Raw genomic sequence first — 17,379 nt, 5'->3', positions numbered from 1 at the left:
TTTGAACTGAGGTCTTAATTGCACCACCCAGTAGACTAAAACATCATAACAAAAATAAATGTCCAACAAATACCAAAATATTTATACCAGGACTTACATTATCAAACAAAGTGAGAGCCAATCAACTGGGGAATAGCAGAAGAATGCCATGGAATATTTTAGGGGACTTATGAGAAACCTTGGGATTTCAGAGAAAAATTCAATCCATTTTCAGGGCTTCATGCACGGTATAAACTATGTGGCACCTAATGAGGTCTGTAGTATAGGAAGAGGCTTTTCCTTATTAATTAGATCCGTAAGTTCTATCTCCAGCAGGATTTTTCCAATGCAGATGCATGTATGAGCTCCAGGCCACGTCCTTCCCATACCTGTTGCTTTTATAAAGTTTCTTTCTATTTTTAATGTTGTGATGTCTAGTGACCTGCATCCTCCAGGGAAAGGCAACACCTCCTTGAGCTCACTCAGAAGTCATCTCTCCAGTGTGAATCCTTGATGTAAAGGTAGAGATGATCTCTGGCTGAAGACCTTTCCACATTAAGTCCTTATAGGGTTTGTTACCAATATGAATTTTCTGATGTCTAGCAAGCTCTGTACTCCATCTGTATGCCTTTCCACATCCATTACAAGCATGATTTCTATCTCTTGTGAGTTTTCTAAAGAGAAATAAGGGATAACTTTAGCCTGAATAACTTTCCATGTAGATCATATTAATGAGGTATATCCTCATTATAGTATAGTTTATAGTATGGATTCTCTGATGTTTAGCAAGGGAAGAGTATGCATTAAAAGCTTTACCACATTCTAGATACCCATAAGGTTTCTCTCCAATGTGGATCCTCTGATAAAGAGTAAGATCAGAGGAATATTTGAAAGCTTTCCCATGTTGATTACATTCAAAAGCTTTCTCTTCAGTGTGGCTTCTATGATGTTTGGAAAGACTGGAGGTCAATGTGAAAGTTGTTCCACATTTCTCAAATTCAAAAGGTTTCCCTCCAGTGTGGATTCTCTGATGTAGAGCAAAATGAGCCCTATGTTTGAAAGCCTTTCTACACTGATTACATTCATAAGGTTTCTCTCCACTGTGGATTTTCTGATGTTTAGCAAGCTTGGATCTCAGTGTGAAAGCCTTTCCACATTGATTACATGTATAAGGTTTCTCTCCAGTGCAGATTCTCTGATGTGCAGCAAGATGGGAGCAAAGTGTGAAAGCCTTTCCACATTTATCACATTTATAAGGTTTCTCTCAAGTGTGGATTCTCTGATGTGCAACAAGATAGGAGCTGCAATTGAATGCTTTTCCACAATGTTTACATTCATAAGGTTTCCCTCCAGTGTGGATTCTCTGATGTTTAACAAGTTTGGAATTCAATCTGAAAGCCTTTCCACATTGATTACATTCAAAAGGTTTCTCTCCAGTATGGCTTCTCTGATGCAGAGCAAGTTTGGAGCTCTGTGTGAAAGCCTTTCCACATTTATCACATTCATAAGGTTTCTCTCCAGTGTGAATTCTCTGATGTACAGCAAGACTGAAGCTGCAACGGAAAGCCTTCCCACATTGATTACATTCATAAGGTTTCTCTCCAGTGTGGATTCTCTGATGTACAGCAAGACTGGAGTTGCAACGGAAAGCCTTACCACATTGATTACATTCATAAGGTTTCTCTCCAGTGTGGATTCTCTGATGTTTAGCAAGTTTGGAGTTCAGTCTGAAAGCTTTCCCACATTGATCACATTCATAAGGTTTCTCTCCAGTGTGGATTCTCTGATGTAGAGCAAAATGAGCCCTATGTTTGAAAGCCTTTCCACACTGATTACATTCATAAGGTTTCTCTCCACTGTGGATTTTCTGATGTTTAGCAAGCTTGGAGCTCAGTCTGAAAGCCTTTCCACATTGATTACATTCATAAGGTTTCTTTCCAGTATGGATTCTCTGATGTGCAGTAAGATCAGAGTTTCTTCTAAAAGCCTTTCCACATTGACTACATTCATAAGGTTTCTCTCCAGTGTGGATTCTCTGATGTAATGCAAGGTTGGAGTTCAGTCTGAAAGCCTTTCCACATTGATTACATTCGTAAGGTTTCTCTCCAGTGTGGATTCTCTGATGTGCAACAAGATTGGTGCTGCAACTGAAAGCCTTACCACATTGATTACATTCATAAGGTTTCTCTCCAGTGTGGATTCTCTCATGCACAGCAAGATCAGAGCTTCTTCTGAAACTCTTTCCACATTGGTTACATTCATAAGGTTTTTCTCCAGTGTGGATTCTCTGATGTAGAGCAAGTTTGTAGTTCAGTCTGAAAGCCTTCCCACATTGATAACATTCATAAGGTTTCTCTCCAGTGTGGATTCTCTGATGTGCAACAAGATTGGTGCTGCAGCTGAAAGCCTTTTCACATTTATCACATTCATAAGGTTTCTCTCCAGTATGAATTCTCTGATGTGCAGCAAGATTAGAGCTTCTTCTAAAAGCCTTTCCACACTGATTACATTCATAAGGTTTCTCTCCAGTGTGGATTCTCTGATGTACAGCAAGCTTGTAGTTCAGTCTGAAAGCCTTTCCACATTGATCACATTCATAAGGTTTCTCTCCAGTGTGGATTCTCTGATGTAGAGTAAGATGGCTTTTAAATCTGAAAGCATTTCCACACTGATTACATTCATAAGGTTTCTCACCAGTGTGGATTCTCTGATGTTGAGTAAGTTTGGAGCTCTGTGTAAAAGTCTTTCCACATTTATCACATTCATAAGTTTTCTCTCCAGTGTGATTTCTCTGATGTACAGCAAGATGAGAACTGCAACTGAAAGTGTTCACCCATTGATTACATTCATAAGGTTTCTGGTCCGTGTGAATTCTCTGATGTACAATGAAGGATGAATGTTCACTAAAAGCTTTACCACATTCATGACACTCATGTGGTTTCACTCCAGGATTAATTTTTTGAAGGTAAATAAGGGATGATTGTTGACTCAACACTTTCCCACAATGATTAGAATCATAAGGTTTCTCTCCTGTGCGGATTCTGTGAAATACAGCACAGATTTGTCTCCTAGTGAACTCACAATGACCTTCACTCCTGAAGTTTTGCTCATAAGTTTGTTCCACAGAAATCCTTAGCTTTGTAGTAGTCTCTTTCATTTCAGGTCTAATCTCTCCTTCTGCAAGAAACAAACAATAAAATATATATACAGAGACACATATACACCCATATATAATTATCATCCCTTCTCTCCATTGGGATAAAGTAAACTGCCTGATCTACATCCTATTTCCCCAGGCAAGAGAAAAGTGTTCAAAGTGAAATGGACAGAATCAATCATTTGAAACTGCCATTAACTCACATCTGCAGGATGCTTAATTTGCAAAGAACTTCATTCATAATTACATCAGATCTTCACAACACAGCTCCAAAGGCAGGCCAAGCATTTTCATTACATTCACAAGTCAGGCCATGAGTTCAGAATCAAACTCTTTTGAGGAGGGACAGGGTGAAAGGAGAGAATAGAATAAACAGTGGTAGCAATGGGATAGAGGGAAATACAGTTAGCAATAGTAACTGCAAAAAAATTTTGAAGCAAGTTTCTCTGATGAAGGCCTCATTTTCAAACACATTGAAAACTGAGTCAAAATTTATAAAAATAAGAGCCGTTCATCAATTAATCAATGATCAAGGGATATGATCAGTTTTCAGATGAAGTAATCTAAGCTATCAATAGCCATATGAAAAAATACTCTATCTCACTATTGATTGGAGAAATTAAAACAATTCTGAGATACTATCTCATAACTATTAGATTGGCTAATAGGACAGAAAAAGGTAAATGACAAAGATCGGAAAGGATGTGGGAAAATTAGACATTAAGACTCTATTAGTGGAGTTGTGAACTGATTCAACCATTCTGTAGAGCAGTTTGGAGCTATACACAAAGTGCTATAAAACCATGCATATCCTTTGACCTAGCAATACCACTACTAAGTCTGTACCCAAAACAGATTGAAAAAAAAAAGGAAAAAGACTTATATGTAGAAAAATATTTGTAGCAGCTCATTTTGGGGTGCAAAGATTTAGAAATTGAGGAGATGCCCATCAACTGGGAAATATCTGAACAAGCTATGATATGTTATGATGGTGGAATACTACTATACTATAAGAAACGATGAGTAGGATGCTTAGAAAAACCTGGAAAGACCTGGATAGGTTGATGCAAAATGAAATGTACTTTGTACAAAGTAACAGCAATATTGTAAGATGATAAGCTGTGAATGATGTAGCTATTCTCAGGAATACAATAATCCAAGACAACTCTGACTATCCCCAGAGAAAGAACTAATGGTGTCTGAATACAGATTGAAGCAGACTTTTTTTTAACTTTTTTTCCTACGTTTTCTTTCATGACTGCACATGTATAACCTATATCGAACTGCTTGACTTCTCATTGAGGGTGGGGTGGGGAGGGAGGAAGGGAGAGAATTTGGAACTGAAAATTTTAAAAATAAGTGTTAAAAATTGTTTTTACATGTAACTGGGGGAAAATAAAAAGAAAATACTAAAAAAAATGATTAAGACTCACTGAAGGCTCAGATGATAGGGTTTATTAGCAATAAAATATTTTTAAATGAAAGTATGTACATTTTTAGACATAATAATATTGCACATGTAATGGACAATAGATATTGTAAACATAACTTATATGCACTGAGAAACCAAAAAATTCAGGTGACTCACTTGACTGCAGTGTTCACTTTACTGTGGTGCTCTAGAACAGAACCCACAGTGTCTCTCAGGTATGCCTGAAATTCTTCTCATTCTTGTTTTGACTTTGACTCTTTCCTCCCCAATTCCACTCTCCTCCTTAAACCATTATTAGCCTCACTCCTTGAGTTCCCTCATATCCCATTGTACTACATGTCTCTCCATTCCCAAACACTCTCTTTTCCCTGGATCAGCTAAGAACAAGGCTCCTGATCTGTTGCTTCTTCTCAAGCATCTCCATGTTTGTAGGCCATGTTGGCAGCTCCTTGACAGCAGAGACTGGCTTTTCCCTTCCTAAAGCTTAGCGAGGTGCCTAGAAATCTGGAGGCATTTCATCCATGCTTATTGACTGATGACTGGGCCCAGGGCTGACACCAGACCCCAGGCTCCATCTCAGGCCCTGTATTCTGGTTCTGTCTTAGTTAGCAAATGTGGGTTCTGGCCTCAGACCCATTTCTGATCCTTTCTTGCACTTTATCCGCTATGTTGAGTGACTTCTGTTTGATTCTAACTCTGATGGAACCTGACCAGACCCATAGTGAAGACCACAAACAGTTCTTTCTAGGCTCCTGAAGCATCTCATTCTATGGGACACCTGGGAGATTCTGCCTCCCATTTCCCCAATCTGAGAGTGGCTGTCAACTCAATGAATCTAGCCAACGATTATGCAAGAATGGGCCAAAGATTGAGCCTCAGAGATCAGGGAAGGGACACAGGTGGGTGATTCATGTAAAGCACAGCCTTGGATTAATTCTAAGTAAGGCCCTACCCTTTGCTACCACTTACATGCTGCTGAATGGAGAGAGAAAATCATAAAACCAGGCTGCCTGGGTCCACTTCACATTCAGGCTACATAATCTCAGTGTGGCCCTCACTATGACAAGACCATCTTATGACATCTCCCCAACTGACTCCCTTGGGGCAGCTAGGTGCTGAAGAGGATAGAGAACTATTCAGGAAGACTAGAGTTCAAATCCAGCCACAGATACTTCCTAGCTGTGTGACCCTGGGCAAGTCATTTAGGCCTGTTGGCCTTACTTTCCTCATCTGTAAAATAAGACTGAAAAGCAAATGGCAAACCACTCCAGTATCTTTGCCCAGAAAACTCAAAAGGGGGATCCTGAAGAGCCAGAAATCACTGAGGTCACTGAACAACAGCATAACTGCCTTGCCATCCCACTCATTATGGCACCTTTTCTAGTTCTCTTTATTCTTTCCCAACCCTCCTTTATTGCTTGCTCCAACTCTCCACCCCCCCCCCCGCAACTTAGCAGAGAAATTTGCCTCAAATTTCACTGAAAAAGAAAATTGGATATTTATCGAGAGCTATCTTATCTTCATCTCCCATAAATCAAGTGCATTTTTTTCCTTGTTGATACCACTATCACATGAAATGGTCCTCCCTCTGCTTGCTAACACAGACTCACAGCTGGAGATGCCCATTTACAACCAGTGTCTCCAGCTCCTTAACTCTGCTCCCTCTGAAATGCTCTGCAGTCCAGCTCTCAATGTCATTGTTCATCTGAAAGTCCTTTCTCCAAAATGACCCAAAATCTCCAAGTTGCTAAATCCACTGGCCCTTTATTCATCCTCACCCTTCTTGACCTCTCTATGGCTTTTGTCACAGGAAAGCTCCCTTCTCTCACTCTCTCTGTCTCTATCTCTCTCTGTTTCTCTCTCTCTGTAGTTTAATCCCACTCCTCTCCTGGTTCTCCAAACTAAATTCATTCTCTTTTACCCAAGCCCTCCCATCTTCCTACTTTCCTAATAGTCTCCAGGACCTCCTTTCAGTACTACAAGAGGATAAGTAAAGTGTCAAATATTCCTCATTGACTCACACAGTCACACGCCTGACCCCCATATTCAATCTGCTGCAAAGTCCTCTGATTCCACCTAGGTAACATCTCTGCCAGTCACCCCCTTCTCTCCCAACACTGCCACTGTCTTGGTTCAGGCTCCAATCACCTCACACCTGAGGTACTGCAAGAACCTGCTGCTTGGCCCAGCTGCCTCAAGTCTCCCCCTACTCCAGTCATTCCTCTACCCACTTCTCAAAGTTCATCTTCTTAAAGTTTTGACTGACCATGTCACCATGATCTCAACAACCTGCTATGGCTCCCTCGAAAAAAGATCAAATATAAAATCCCCTCTAGGGCTATTAATCACCTACCCCTTCTTTACCTACCCCTTTCCCACTCTTCCAGTCTTCTTTCACCTTATATCTCCACCAAACATGCTATACTCCAGTATTATGGGCCTCCCTTTTCTTCTGTGAATGGGACACTCCATCACCTGATTCCACAGGCTTTCCTCACCATCCCTGTGCCTGGAATGCTCACCCTGGCTTCCCTTAAGCCCCAGCTGGAGCCCACCTTCCACAATAAGCCTTTCCAGTCCTCCTTCCCTTTAGAGCCTTCCCTCTCAATGAGCTCCAATTTGTCCTCTCCTTAACAGAGTTCTACACTGTTGTTGGTATGTTGTCTGCCCCCCGAGTCTGTGAGCTCCAGAAGAGCAAGGGATGTTTCTTGTATCTCTTTAGGTCCCTGGTGCTTAGTGGAGGATCTGGCACACAGCAGGCACTTATTAAATGCTTATTGATTAGAAGAAAGTGTAAGAAAGAGCCCATGTTGGAAAGCCTAACCCCTTTTTGCACTTTCAGGGGAGTTCCTATGCCCTAATTCCAAATGATGACTTTTTATAGGATCAGAGATTTTTCACTGAAAGACAGCTTAAAGGTGATGGTATCTGATTCCCTCCTTCTACACATGGGGAAACTGAGGCTCAGAGGTTCCTTGACTTGTCCAGGATCCCACTGCTAATAAGTGTTTAAAAAAGAATTCCAAGTCAGGTCTTCCTGCCTCCAAATCTAGCACTTGCTTCACCTCCACTCCTAGAAGCCTCTTCTCATCACAGCTGTCATCCACCTGCTTCACCTCACTCACCTGGACAACAGCTCTTCAGGCCTTCTTGCTCCAGCAGCCATGGTGTTTCCCTTTCCTCCAAATAAGAGATCAGATCTTCTCTGGGAACTGGCAGCCCTGGGTATGGGGAATCAGGGATGAGGATGGAGAAAAACTAGTAATTTAGTTCTCTTTAGGGAAAAGAGTGTGCATACAAAGCTATTGTATTTGGAGAATCACTGTATCATGTTCGCACATATCTGGCTTCTTCTCCCATTAATGCTTGTAATGCCAGTAACCCAAAATAGGATGTGCCAGATCAGCCTTTAGCTCCAGCAAAAGGGAACTTGATGAACCAGCTTTGGCCCTGTCCCTACCCTGCTCCTCACTCCCTCAAACCTATGAACACCTTGTTACTGTTCATTAAGAGAGTCTTTACCTCTTCTGGTGAGATTCTCCTGCTGGGGAGCTCAATGAACCTTAGTCCAAATTCTGACTCTTGGCCAGTCCTGCCATTGACAGGCGCTTGCAAACAAGGAGCACAGGATGGTTCCCAGGACTCCTTGAGCAAGGTTTCCACAGCATTTATTTTTGGGAGCTCTTAGGAGAGGTGGGGGAGAATATCATGGAGCCAATTAGGAATCAGAAAATTGGGTCCTGGTGCACCTTCTTCATAGAAGGATGGACTCATTGCATAGTTATGATTATCTGGAAAGCAGAGGCAGCTGGTAGTGCAGTGGAAAGAGCTCTGGGCCTGGAGTCAGAGATGCCAGGGTTGAAATCCAACCTCAGGCAGTTACTATCTGTGTGCCTCTGCAAAAGTCACTTAACCTCTGTTTGCTTCAGTTTCCTCAAATGTCAAATGGGGATAATAACATCACCTAATAACATACTATTGTAAAGAAAGCACTTAGCACAACATCTGGTGAACAGCAGGTGAACAGACAGGCTTATTCCCTTCCTGTCTTTCCCACCATCTGTGTTGGAGAATGGGGGCACTGCAAAGGAAGATTCAGGACAAACCTGCCATAGCAGGCACATGTAAGAGCTCTGAGCTACAGATTGAGGTTTCTTAAGAAGAATGTTCCACACACTAGGGCCATCTCATAGAAGAAGGGGTCACAAGGAGAAGCTGCCTGAGCAGTTTCCAGAGACTTGGCAGGCAAAATTCATGTCCGGGCAGAGGCTGGACAACATAATGCAGGATTACTTCCTCATCTGAGATGCTTTAATACTGATCTGATCTTTGACCTCAAGCTACTTAGAATTGGCAAGAGACAGCTTCAGGAGCAACCAGGAAACCTCCAGGTTCTCTTCACACAGTGTACTGACCTTTTATAGGAAAACCAGGCAGCAGGGGACCCTGTCTCTTGGACACAGGAGACCGGCACTTTTCCCTTCCAGTAACTGATAAATGCTCCAAACCCAGCCCACTCAGGAATGAAGATATTCCCTTGGATTGCAGACTGAGAGTGGCCAGGGGAAGTGTCCTTACCCAGGGAGAGCAGGTTCTGGGCATTCTCCACCATGACCTCCTTGTACAACTCCTTCTGAGGATGGTCCAAGAGGCCCCACTCCTCCTGGGTGAAGTCCACAGCCACATCCTTGAATGTCACCAGCTCCTAAACCATCAAAAGTCACAAGATTTAGCACTGAAAGAGACTCCAGGACTCCTGTAGTCTAACCCTCATCATGTGAGAGGAGGAAACTGAAGTGCAGGAAGGGGGGTTACCCAAAGGTGGTACCCTTGATGAGTATCAGAGTCAACACTTGAAAGCATCATCATTAAGAGCCCAATGGAATTATGAGAAAAGCATTTGATATAGGCAGTTGAAATAAAGATGAGAAATGTGTTACTATGGAATGTGTCTCCCTATGGAATCTGGGACAAACTGTGTGTTTTATCTGTGAGGTAGGAGGATATGTGGAGGAGAAAGAGAAAAGATGATGTGAAATTCTGTCCATATCAGAACTGGTAAAAGCCATGTTATAAAGAAAATTCTGCAGGGAGTTTCTGAGAAGCTTACAAGTACAGTGTATTCAGGGGCATGGGGGTAGAATTTATGTATGCTTATAGAAAACAGAGGGGGAAAAAAGAGATCTAGTTTATTTCCTGAGAAGCTAAAACAAAGTCTTATGTAGATAAACCATGAAAAGGATTCTAGAGACATACTAATTATAAACTGGACTGAACTGAGGGCTATGAGACTTTCTAGCCAAGTGAAGGAGTGTTATCTGTTGTTACACTGAGGGCTTAAGGCTCCCCTGGGTAAGATGTGTCATGGCCAAAACAACTCATTCCTTTGCTTTGCAATTGCTTTCATTTGTCAATTGCATATATTTCTTTATGATAATATTTAGTTACATAGTGGTCATTTTTGTGGTTCTTTGTGCTCAAAGTGAACCAAAATGACATCACTATGTCAGGGTCAAAGTGTGTCTGACCATGGACGATCAGACTAATAGAGCCAAGAAGGCTCTATCACAGGTTGGGCACAAAGAGTCCATGTGAACATCTGGGCTGGAGATGGCTCTGGATTTGCACATCTCACAATTCTTTCAAGCTATTGCCATTCTGCTTTGCTCACACGGCACAGCACATTCTATGATGTGGCATGCCATGCTGGGTGGTCCTTTGCCAGGATCTCCTATGTCTCACAATTGATTACAAAGTTCTTCAGAAAGACCTTGGGATTGTCCTTGTATGACTTCTTGTGACCACATTGTGAGCACCTTCTTTGCATGAGTTCTCTGTAAAATAGACTTTTAGGGAAACATAGTTTTGGCATTTGAACAACATAGCCAGTCCACCAGAGCTGGGCCCTCTGCAGTACAGTATGAATGCCTACAGTCTAACCTGAGGGAAGGACTTTAGTGTCAAGTACCTTATCTTGCCAGGTGATCTTCAGAATCTTCCTAAGACAATTCAAATGGAAGTGATTCAGTTTCCTGGCCTGGTGCTGGTATGCTGTCCAGCTTTCATGGCATACAACAATGAGGTCAGCACAAGAGCTCAGTAGGCCTTCAGTTTGGTATGCACTCTGATACCTCTTCTCTCTCACACTTGTCTTGGCAGCCTCCCAACTAGTGAACTATCTTTGGCAAAGCGGGCATCAACTCTTAAAATTAGTTATCTCACATAGGAAATAATCTGAAGTACAAAATTTGCAGGTAAATAATGATCTAATTGTAACAGTTTACAGGTTACCTTTACGTAAGGTCAACTAATTCCTCAATGATTTGTGACAAAGGAGAGATTTACGGAGCTTATTTTTATAACAGAAGAGAAAGAAAAAAATTATAACAGCCTTGGTAAACATGTTTTGAACATAATTAAATTGGACAAGGCAGGTCATCTGACTACTTACTCCTGGGTTTTCTTGACCCAGATTCATCCTGTGTCTGTCAACCTGTCCATCAAAGTGAGAAAACCCTAGAAGTCCTTGCTCTGCAGCTGATGAGTTTTGCGACCAAAATATTAGTTTAAAGGAGCATATAGTTTGAAGAAAGACTAGAAAAGGGGAACTTGTGGTTTGTACTTAGCAATCACACTCCATCCTCCAGATGCCAGAAAGGAAAACTCAATCTTAGAAGATTATTCTACTTAACTTAGACTTAACCTCCAGCTGAAGAAAAAATGAAAAGGAGCTAATCCACCAAGACTGGAACCTCTTTTCTCCAGTAGGCAGAAAGGTGAATTTAGCCTTTGAAAAGAGTCTTACAATCCCATGATTATTTTAGTTCTACAAAGATATATGTCTTTTTATAAACAGTCTGCTACTAAGTGATAAAATCTTATCAATCCATGTATTCACTATATCTGCCAGTAACCTAGACTTAAAAGAATATATAAGTTACTCTGGCTGAGCTGTGAGGGCTAAGCTTTTCCCAAAGAAGGGAATTCATCCTAGATACCAAAAATAAAACCCATTCCTCTTAAAAAGACTAGAGAGCATAATAAAAGATGGAGCTTTTTATAGAACAATAAGTAATACCTATCTAAAATCATCAACAAGCATTATGTGTAATGGGGATAAGCTAGAAGCCTTCCCAAAAGGATCAGGGGTGGAGCTGATTTTTGTCCTTTTTTTTTTTTTTGCTTTTTAGGCAATTGGGGTTAAGTGACTTGCCCAGGGTCACACAGCTAATAAGTGTCAAGTGTTTGGTTTGAGGTCGGATTTGAACTCAGGTCCTCCTGACTTCAGGGCTGGTGCTCTACACTGTGGCGCCTAGCTGCCCCATTGTCCTTTATTCTTGAAGAGGACCAAAATGACATCACTACATTAGAGTCAAGTTACAGCATGTTGACTATGGCTGATCAGACCAATACGAGCTTGGAATGTTCTACCACAGGTCAAACTCAAATAGGCCATGTACATATTTGGGGTGGATTCTTGCATCATGTTTTTCTTTCGAGCTATTTCAATTTTGCTTTGTTGAGAAAGCACAGCACCTTCTCTGATGAAGGCAGCCATGCTGAGCAGGTCTGTACCAATGTCTCCCATGGCACACAATCAATTCCAAAGTTCTCATGAGAGACCTTGAGAGTGTCTTTGTATCTCTTCTTCTGACCTCCATGCAAGCACTTGCCTTGTGTGAGTTCTCCATAAAATAATCTTTTTGGCAAGTGTAGGCTTTGCATTCGAACAACATGACCAGCCCATCATACATGCACTCTCTGCAGCAGGGTTTGAATGCTTGGCAATTTAGCTTGAGAATGGACCTCAGTGTCTGGTATCTTATCCTGCCAGGTGATCTTCATAATCTTCCTAAGACAATTCAAATGGAAGGGATTCAGTTTCCTGGCATGGTACTGGCATACTGTCCAGCTTTCAAGACATACAACAATGAGGTCAACACAACAGCTCTGTAGACCTTCAGTTTGGTAGTCAGTCTAATCCCTCTTCCCTCCCACACTTTCCTTCAGAGCCTCCCAAACACCGAGCTAGCTATGACAATATGTGCATCAATGACATCAATGTGTACCTCCCTGGAAAGTACACTACCGAGGTAAGTGAACTCATCCCCAGCATTCAAAACTTCTCCATTTGCTGTAACCAATGGTTCCACATATGGACGGTGTGATGCTGGCTGATGGAGCATCTGTGTTTTCTTGGTGTTAATTGCTAGGCCAAAATTACCACAAGCAGCAGAGAATTAATCCTTACTTTCCTTGAGATGTTACATTGAGTGCACAATCATCTGCAAACAAAAAAAAAATCAAGCACCAACACTCCCTCCACTTTAGTCTTGACTTGTAGCTTTTTTAAGTTGAAGAATTTACCATCCATATGGTAGCTAACCTTAATGCCCTGTTCATCCTCACTGAAGGTGTTTGACAACATGGGTGAAAACATCATGTTAAAAAGCATGGGACAAGCCACATAACCCCATTGCCTAACAAAAAACCAAAAACAAAACAAAAATTAGGGCAGCTAGGTGGCACCATGGATAGAGCTCTGGCCCTGAAGTCAGGAGGATCTCAATTCAAATCCATCCTCAGACCAAACACTTGACACTTACTAGCTGTGTGACCCTGGGCAAGTCACTTAACCCCATTGCTTAGCAAAAAAACCAAAAACCAAAAACAAATTAAAAACATGGGGGCAAGCACACAGCTTTGTTTCATTCCCTTGGTGACTGGGAAAGCACAAGAGCATTGTCCATTAACCAGAACCTGGGCAAGCATGCTGTCATGGAATTGACATACAATGCTGATGAGCTTCTCTGGACAAAATTTTCCATAAGCCCTCATGATTGACAGTATCAAAAGGCTTGGTCAGCTCTACACATGATGCATGAAGACTTCTGTTCTTCTAGAATTTCTGCTAGAATTGTTGGGCAGCAAACACCATATCAACCATTACTATTAGTCCTTTCTGAAGCCACAGTGGCTTCAGTAGATGATGATCCTCCAGGTGAAGGAGCAGCCTATTAAGGAGGAGTCTGGGAAGAATCTATTTCCTTTACCTTTATAGAGATGGACAATGGAGGCATCCTTGAATCCTGGGGGATAACCTCCTCTTGCCATAAACCTGGAAAATTTCAGTCAGCTTTGGTATGAGTAGTGGACTCCCCACCTTGTAAATCTCAGCTGGAATAGAATCAGCACCAGGAGCTTTGCCACATGAAAGAAGCTCAATAGCATTCAAACCCTCTTCTTCAGTTAGAACTTCAGCTAGGGAGGGATTGACTTCAACCTGAGGAAATGGTCAGTGGCTTCAGCAGTGACTGATGATGGTATGTTGAGAACACTTTGGAAGTGCCCACATCTCTAGGATCATGTCCTTATCAGTAATCAATGTGGCTCCATCAGCACTGAGTAGTTAAGATGCACTATAGGTCTTTGGCCCATAAATAGCCTTCAGGGCATCATAAAAGTACTTTGAATTGTTACTATCAGCATAAAACTGAATTTCATCTGCCCAAGAAGGCCAAGAATCCTATATCTCTCTAAGCTTTGCTTATACTTTAATTTCAATGGAATTAAATGCCGCCTTCTTAGAGAGACATGAACTATCCTGCTGGTAAACCCTGTGGAGTTCTCATTTTTCATTTAGCAGCTTCTCAATTTCCCCATCATTTTCATCAAATCAGTCTTGATGTTCGGGAGTGTTCTGACCCAGATGAGCAAATGCAATGCTATACACCAAGTCTCTGAAAGCTGCCCACTCCTTTTCTGCTCCACTGTTGCAAATTGTGTGTTGACTTGGCTTAACTTTCAAGTTAGCAACAAACTGTTCCCTCCCAAAGGAGAGCTCTGATCTGTTGCCATTAATTCTCAGGGTAGTCATTTTGCCTTGGGGCCACTGCTTCGTTGAATGCAAATACTTATCCTCTCCAAGCTAAGTCTCTGATCAGTCCAGCACTCTGTGACACACATTGCTTTTGTTACTCGCACCTCATGTCTATCTCTTCTCCTTACAATCAGATAGTCTATTAGATGCCAATGTTTGCTTCGAGGGTGCATCCACCAACTTTTATTGCATTTAGGTAAACAGAAGACAGTGTGGGTGATGAGAAGGTCATGACATGCACAAGTCATCAGTAGTAAGTGACCATTGCTGTTGCTGTTTACAACTCCATTCCTCTCAAGGACTCCCTGCCCTGTCTGCTAGTCTGAGCTTACTCTAGCAGTAAAGTCACGCAGAATTATAAGTTTGTCTTCTCTTTTTTTTTGATATAAACTTATTTACTTTTAGTTATCAACATTCACTTCCACAAGTTTTTGAGTTCCAAATTTTTACCCCATCTCCCCCTTCCCCCCACCCCAAGATGGATGCATTCTGAATACCCCTTCCCCTAGTCTGCTTCTCTTCTATCTCTCCTCCCCTTCTCTTATCCCCTTCCCCTTCTATTTTCCTGTACAGCAGGATAGACTTCTGTACCCCATTTCCTGTATTTCTTATTTCCCAGCTGCATGTGAAAACATTTTTTTTTAAAACATGCATTTTTAAAACTTTGAGTTCCAAATTTTCTCCCTTCCTCCCTCCCCACCCACCCTCACTGAAAAGGTAAGCAACTCAATATAGGTTGTACATATGCAGTTATGCAAAACACTTCCATAGTAGACATGTAGTGAAAAACTACCTCTGTTTGCCTCAATCCTATCCTGCCTCCCATTTATTCTATTCTTTCTCTTGACCCTGTCCCTCCTCAGAAGTATTTACTTCTGATTACCCTTTCCCAATCTGCCCTCCTCTCTATCATCCCCCTGCTCTCTTGTCCCCTTCTCCCCCTATTTTCCTGTAGGGTAAGACAGATTTCCATACCCAATTGAATGTGTATGTTATTCTCTCCTTAAGCCAAATCCTATGAGAATAAGATTCCTCATTCCCTCTCACCTTCCCCTGTTTCCCCTCCACTGTGAGAGACTTTTCTTTTCTGTTTTTTTTGTGAGATAATTTACCCCATTCTACCTCTCCCTTTCTTCTTCTCTGAGTATCATCCTCTCTCATCCCTTAATTTTATTCTCCAGATATGACCCCTTAATCTTCAACTCACCCTGTGCCCTCTATCTATTATCTATCTATATATACATATAATTTTTTTCCTTCAACTACCCTAATACTGACAAAGTTCTCATGAGTTACAAATATCATCTTTCCATGCAGGAATGTAAACAGTTCAATCTTAATAAGTCTCTTATGATTTCTCTTTCCTGTTTACCTCTTCATGTTCCACTGAGTCCTGTATTTGAAAGTCAAATTTTCTATTCAGCTCTGGTCTTTTCATCAGGAATGCTTGAAAGTCCTCTATTTCACTGAATGACCATTTTTTCCCCTGAAGGATTATACTCAGTTTTGCTGGGTAGGTGATTCTTGGTTGTAATCCTATCTCCTTTGCCCTCTGGAATATTATATTCCATGCCCTCGGCCTTTAATGTAGAAGCTGCTAAATCTTGTGTTATCCTGATTGTGTTTCCACAGTACTTGAATTGTTTTCTTCTGGCAGCTTGTAATATTTTCTCCTTGACCTGGGAACTCTGGAATTTGGCTACAATATTCCTAGGAGTTTTCCTTTGGGGATCTCTTTCAGGAGGAGATCTGTGGATTCTTTCAATTTCTATTTTGCCCTCTGGTTCTAAATATCAGGGCAGTTTTCCTTGATAATTTCTTGAAAGATGATGTCTAGGCTCTTTTTTTGATCATGGCTTTCAGATAGTCCAATAATTTTTAAATTCTCTCTCCTGGATCTATTTTCCAGGTCAGTTGTTTTTCCAATGAGATATTTCACATTGTTTTCTAATTTTTCATTCTTTTGGATTTGTTTTACAGTGTCTTGATTTCTCATAAAGTCACTATCTTCCAATTGCTCTATTCTAATTTTTAAGGAAGTATTTTCTTCAGTAATTCCTTTTTTTGGCCAATTTTTTTTTAGGGCATTTTCTCCTCATTGGCTTTTTGGACCTCTTTTGCCATTTGGGTTAGGCTATTTTTTAAGGTGTTATTTTCTTCAGTATTTTTTGGGTCTCCTTTAGCAAGCTGTTGACTTGTTTTTCATGATTTTCTTGCATCACTCTCATTTCTCTTCCCAGTTTTTCCTCTACTTCCCTTACTTGCTTCTCAAAATCCCTTTTGAGCTCTTCCAAGGCCTGGGACTGATTCATATTTTTCTTGGAGGCTTTGGATGTAGGAGCTTTGACTTTGTTGTCTTCTTCTGGTTGTATATTTTGATCTTCTTTTTCACCAAAGTAAGATAATATAGTCTGACTCTTTTTGCGCTGCTTGCTCATGATCCTGGCCAATTACTTGAGTTTTAAACTCTTTGTTAAGGTAAGAATCTGCTTCCAATGTGGAGAATGTACTGTCCCAAGCTTCAGGGGTTTGTACAGCTGTTTTCAGAGATACTTGTAGGGACCTGTAAATTTTCAGTTCTTCCAAGGTGGTATGATAAGGGGCAAGGTGTTTACTCCTTTCCTGGCCTGTGACCACAAGTATTCCTTTCTGTCCTGTAACTGTGAGGAGGGGTCCTCTCCACAGCCACTACAAGCTCCACCAAGCCAGCACTCCTCCTCACCCCAGCACCGCCACCCAGAACTGTGACCCAGATCCAAACACGGGCAAAGCAAGAGATTCCTGCCTCAGCACTGGCAAAGAGATCCCTGCTATCCCTCTCTGATCAGCCACTGGATTCCCCCTCAGTCTGTAGGCCAGAAGCTCGGGAAGCAGCTGCCCCTCCCCCCAGGCCACACTCTTGGGGAATGGAGCTGAAACCCCGCCTTCCTC

At 41.6% G+C, this 17,379-nt stretch overlaps 2 protein-coding genes across 2 annotated transcripts in view; both read right to left on the bottom strand.

Annotated features, from left to right (window-relative positions):
• The window catches only part of LOC110197754 (uncharacterized), a 420,263-nt gene that overhangs the window by 358,513 nt on the left and 44,371 nt on the right, over nt 1–17,379 (bottom strand).
• LOC110197826 (uncharacterized) overlaps nt 533–17,379 on the bottom strand; it is a 61,218-nt gene continuing 44,371 nt past the window's right edge. Inside the window, 3 exon segments of the mRNA XM_078146285.1 lie at nt 533–3,156; nt 7,694–7,789; nt 9,147–9,273. Of these exon segments, the coding sequence (XP_078002411.1) occupies nt 677–3,156; nt 7,694–7,789; nt 9,147–9,273 (2,703 nt within the window). The 3' untranslated portion in view covers nt 533–676.

The sequence above is a fragment of the Phascolarctos cinereus genome, unplaced genomic scaffold (genome assembly GCF_003287225.1).
Source record: "Phascolarctos cinereus isolate Bilbo 61053 unplaced genomic scaffold, phaCin_HiC Scaffold_726;HRSCAF=1367, whole genome shotgun sequence".
NCBI classification, from domain to species: Eukaryota; Metazoa; Chordata; class Mammalia; order Diprotodontia; family Phascolarctidae; genus Phascolarctos; species Phascolarctos cinereus.
The sequence above is the reverse complement of the archived record's forward strand: the minus strand, read 5'-3'. Positions and strand labels throughout refer to the sequence as shown.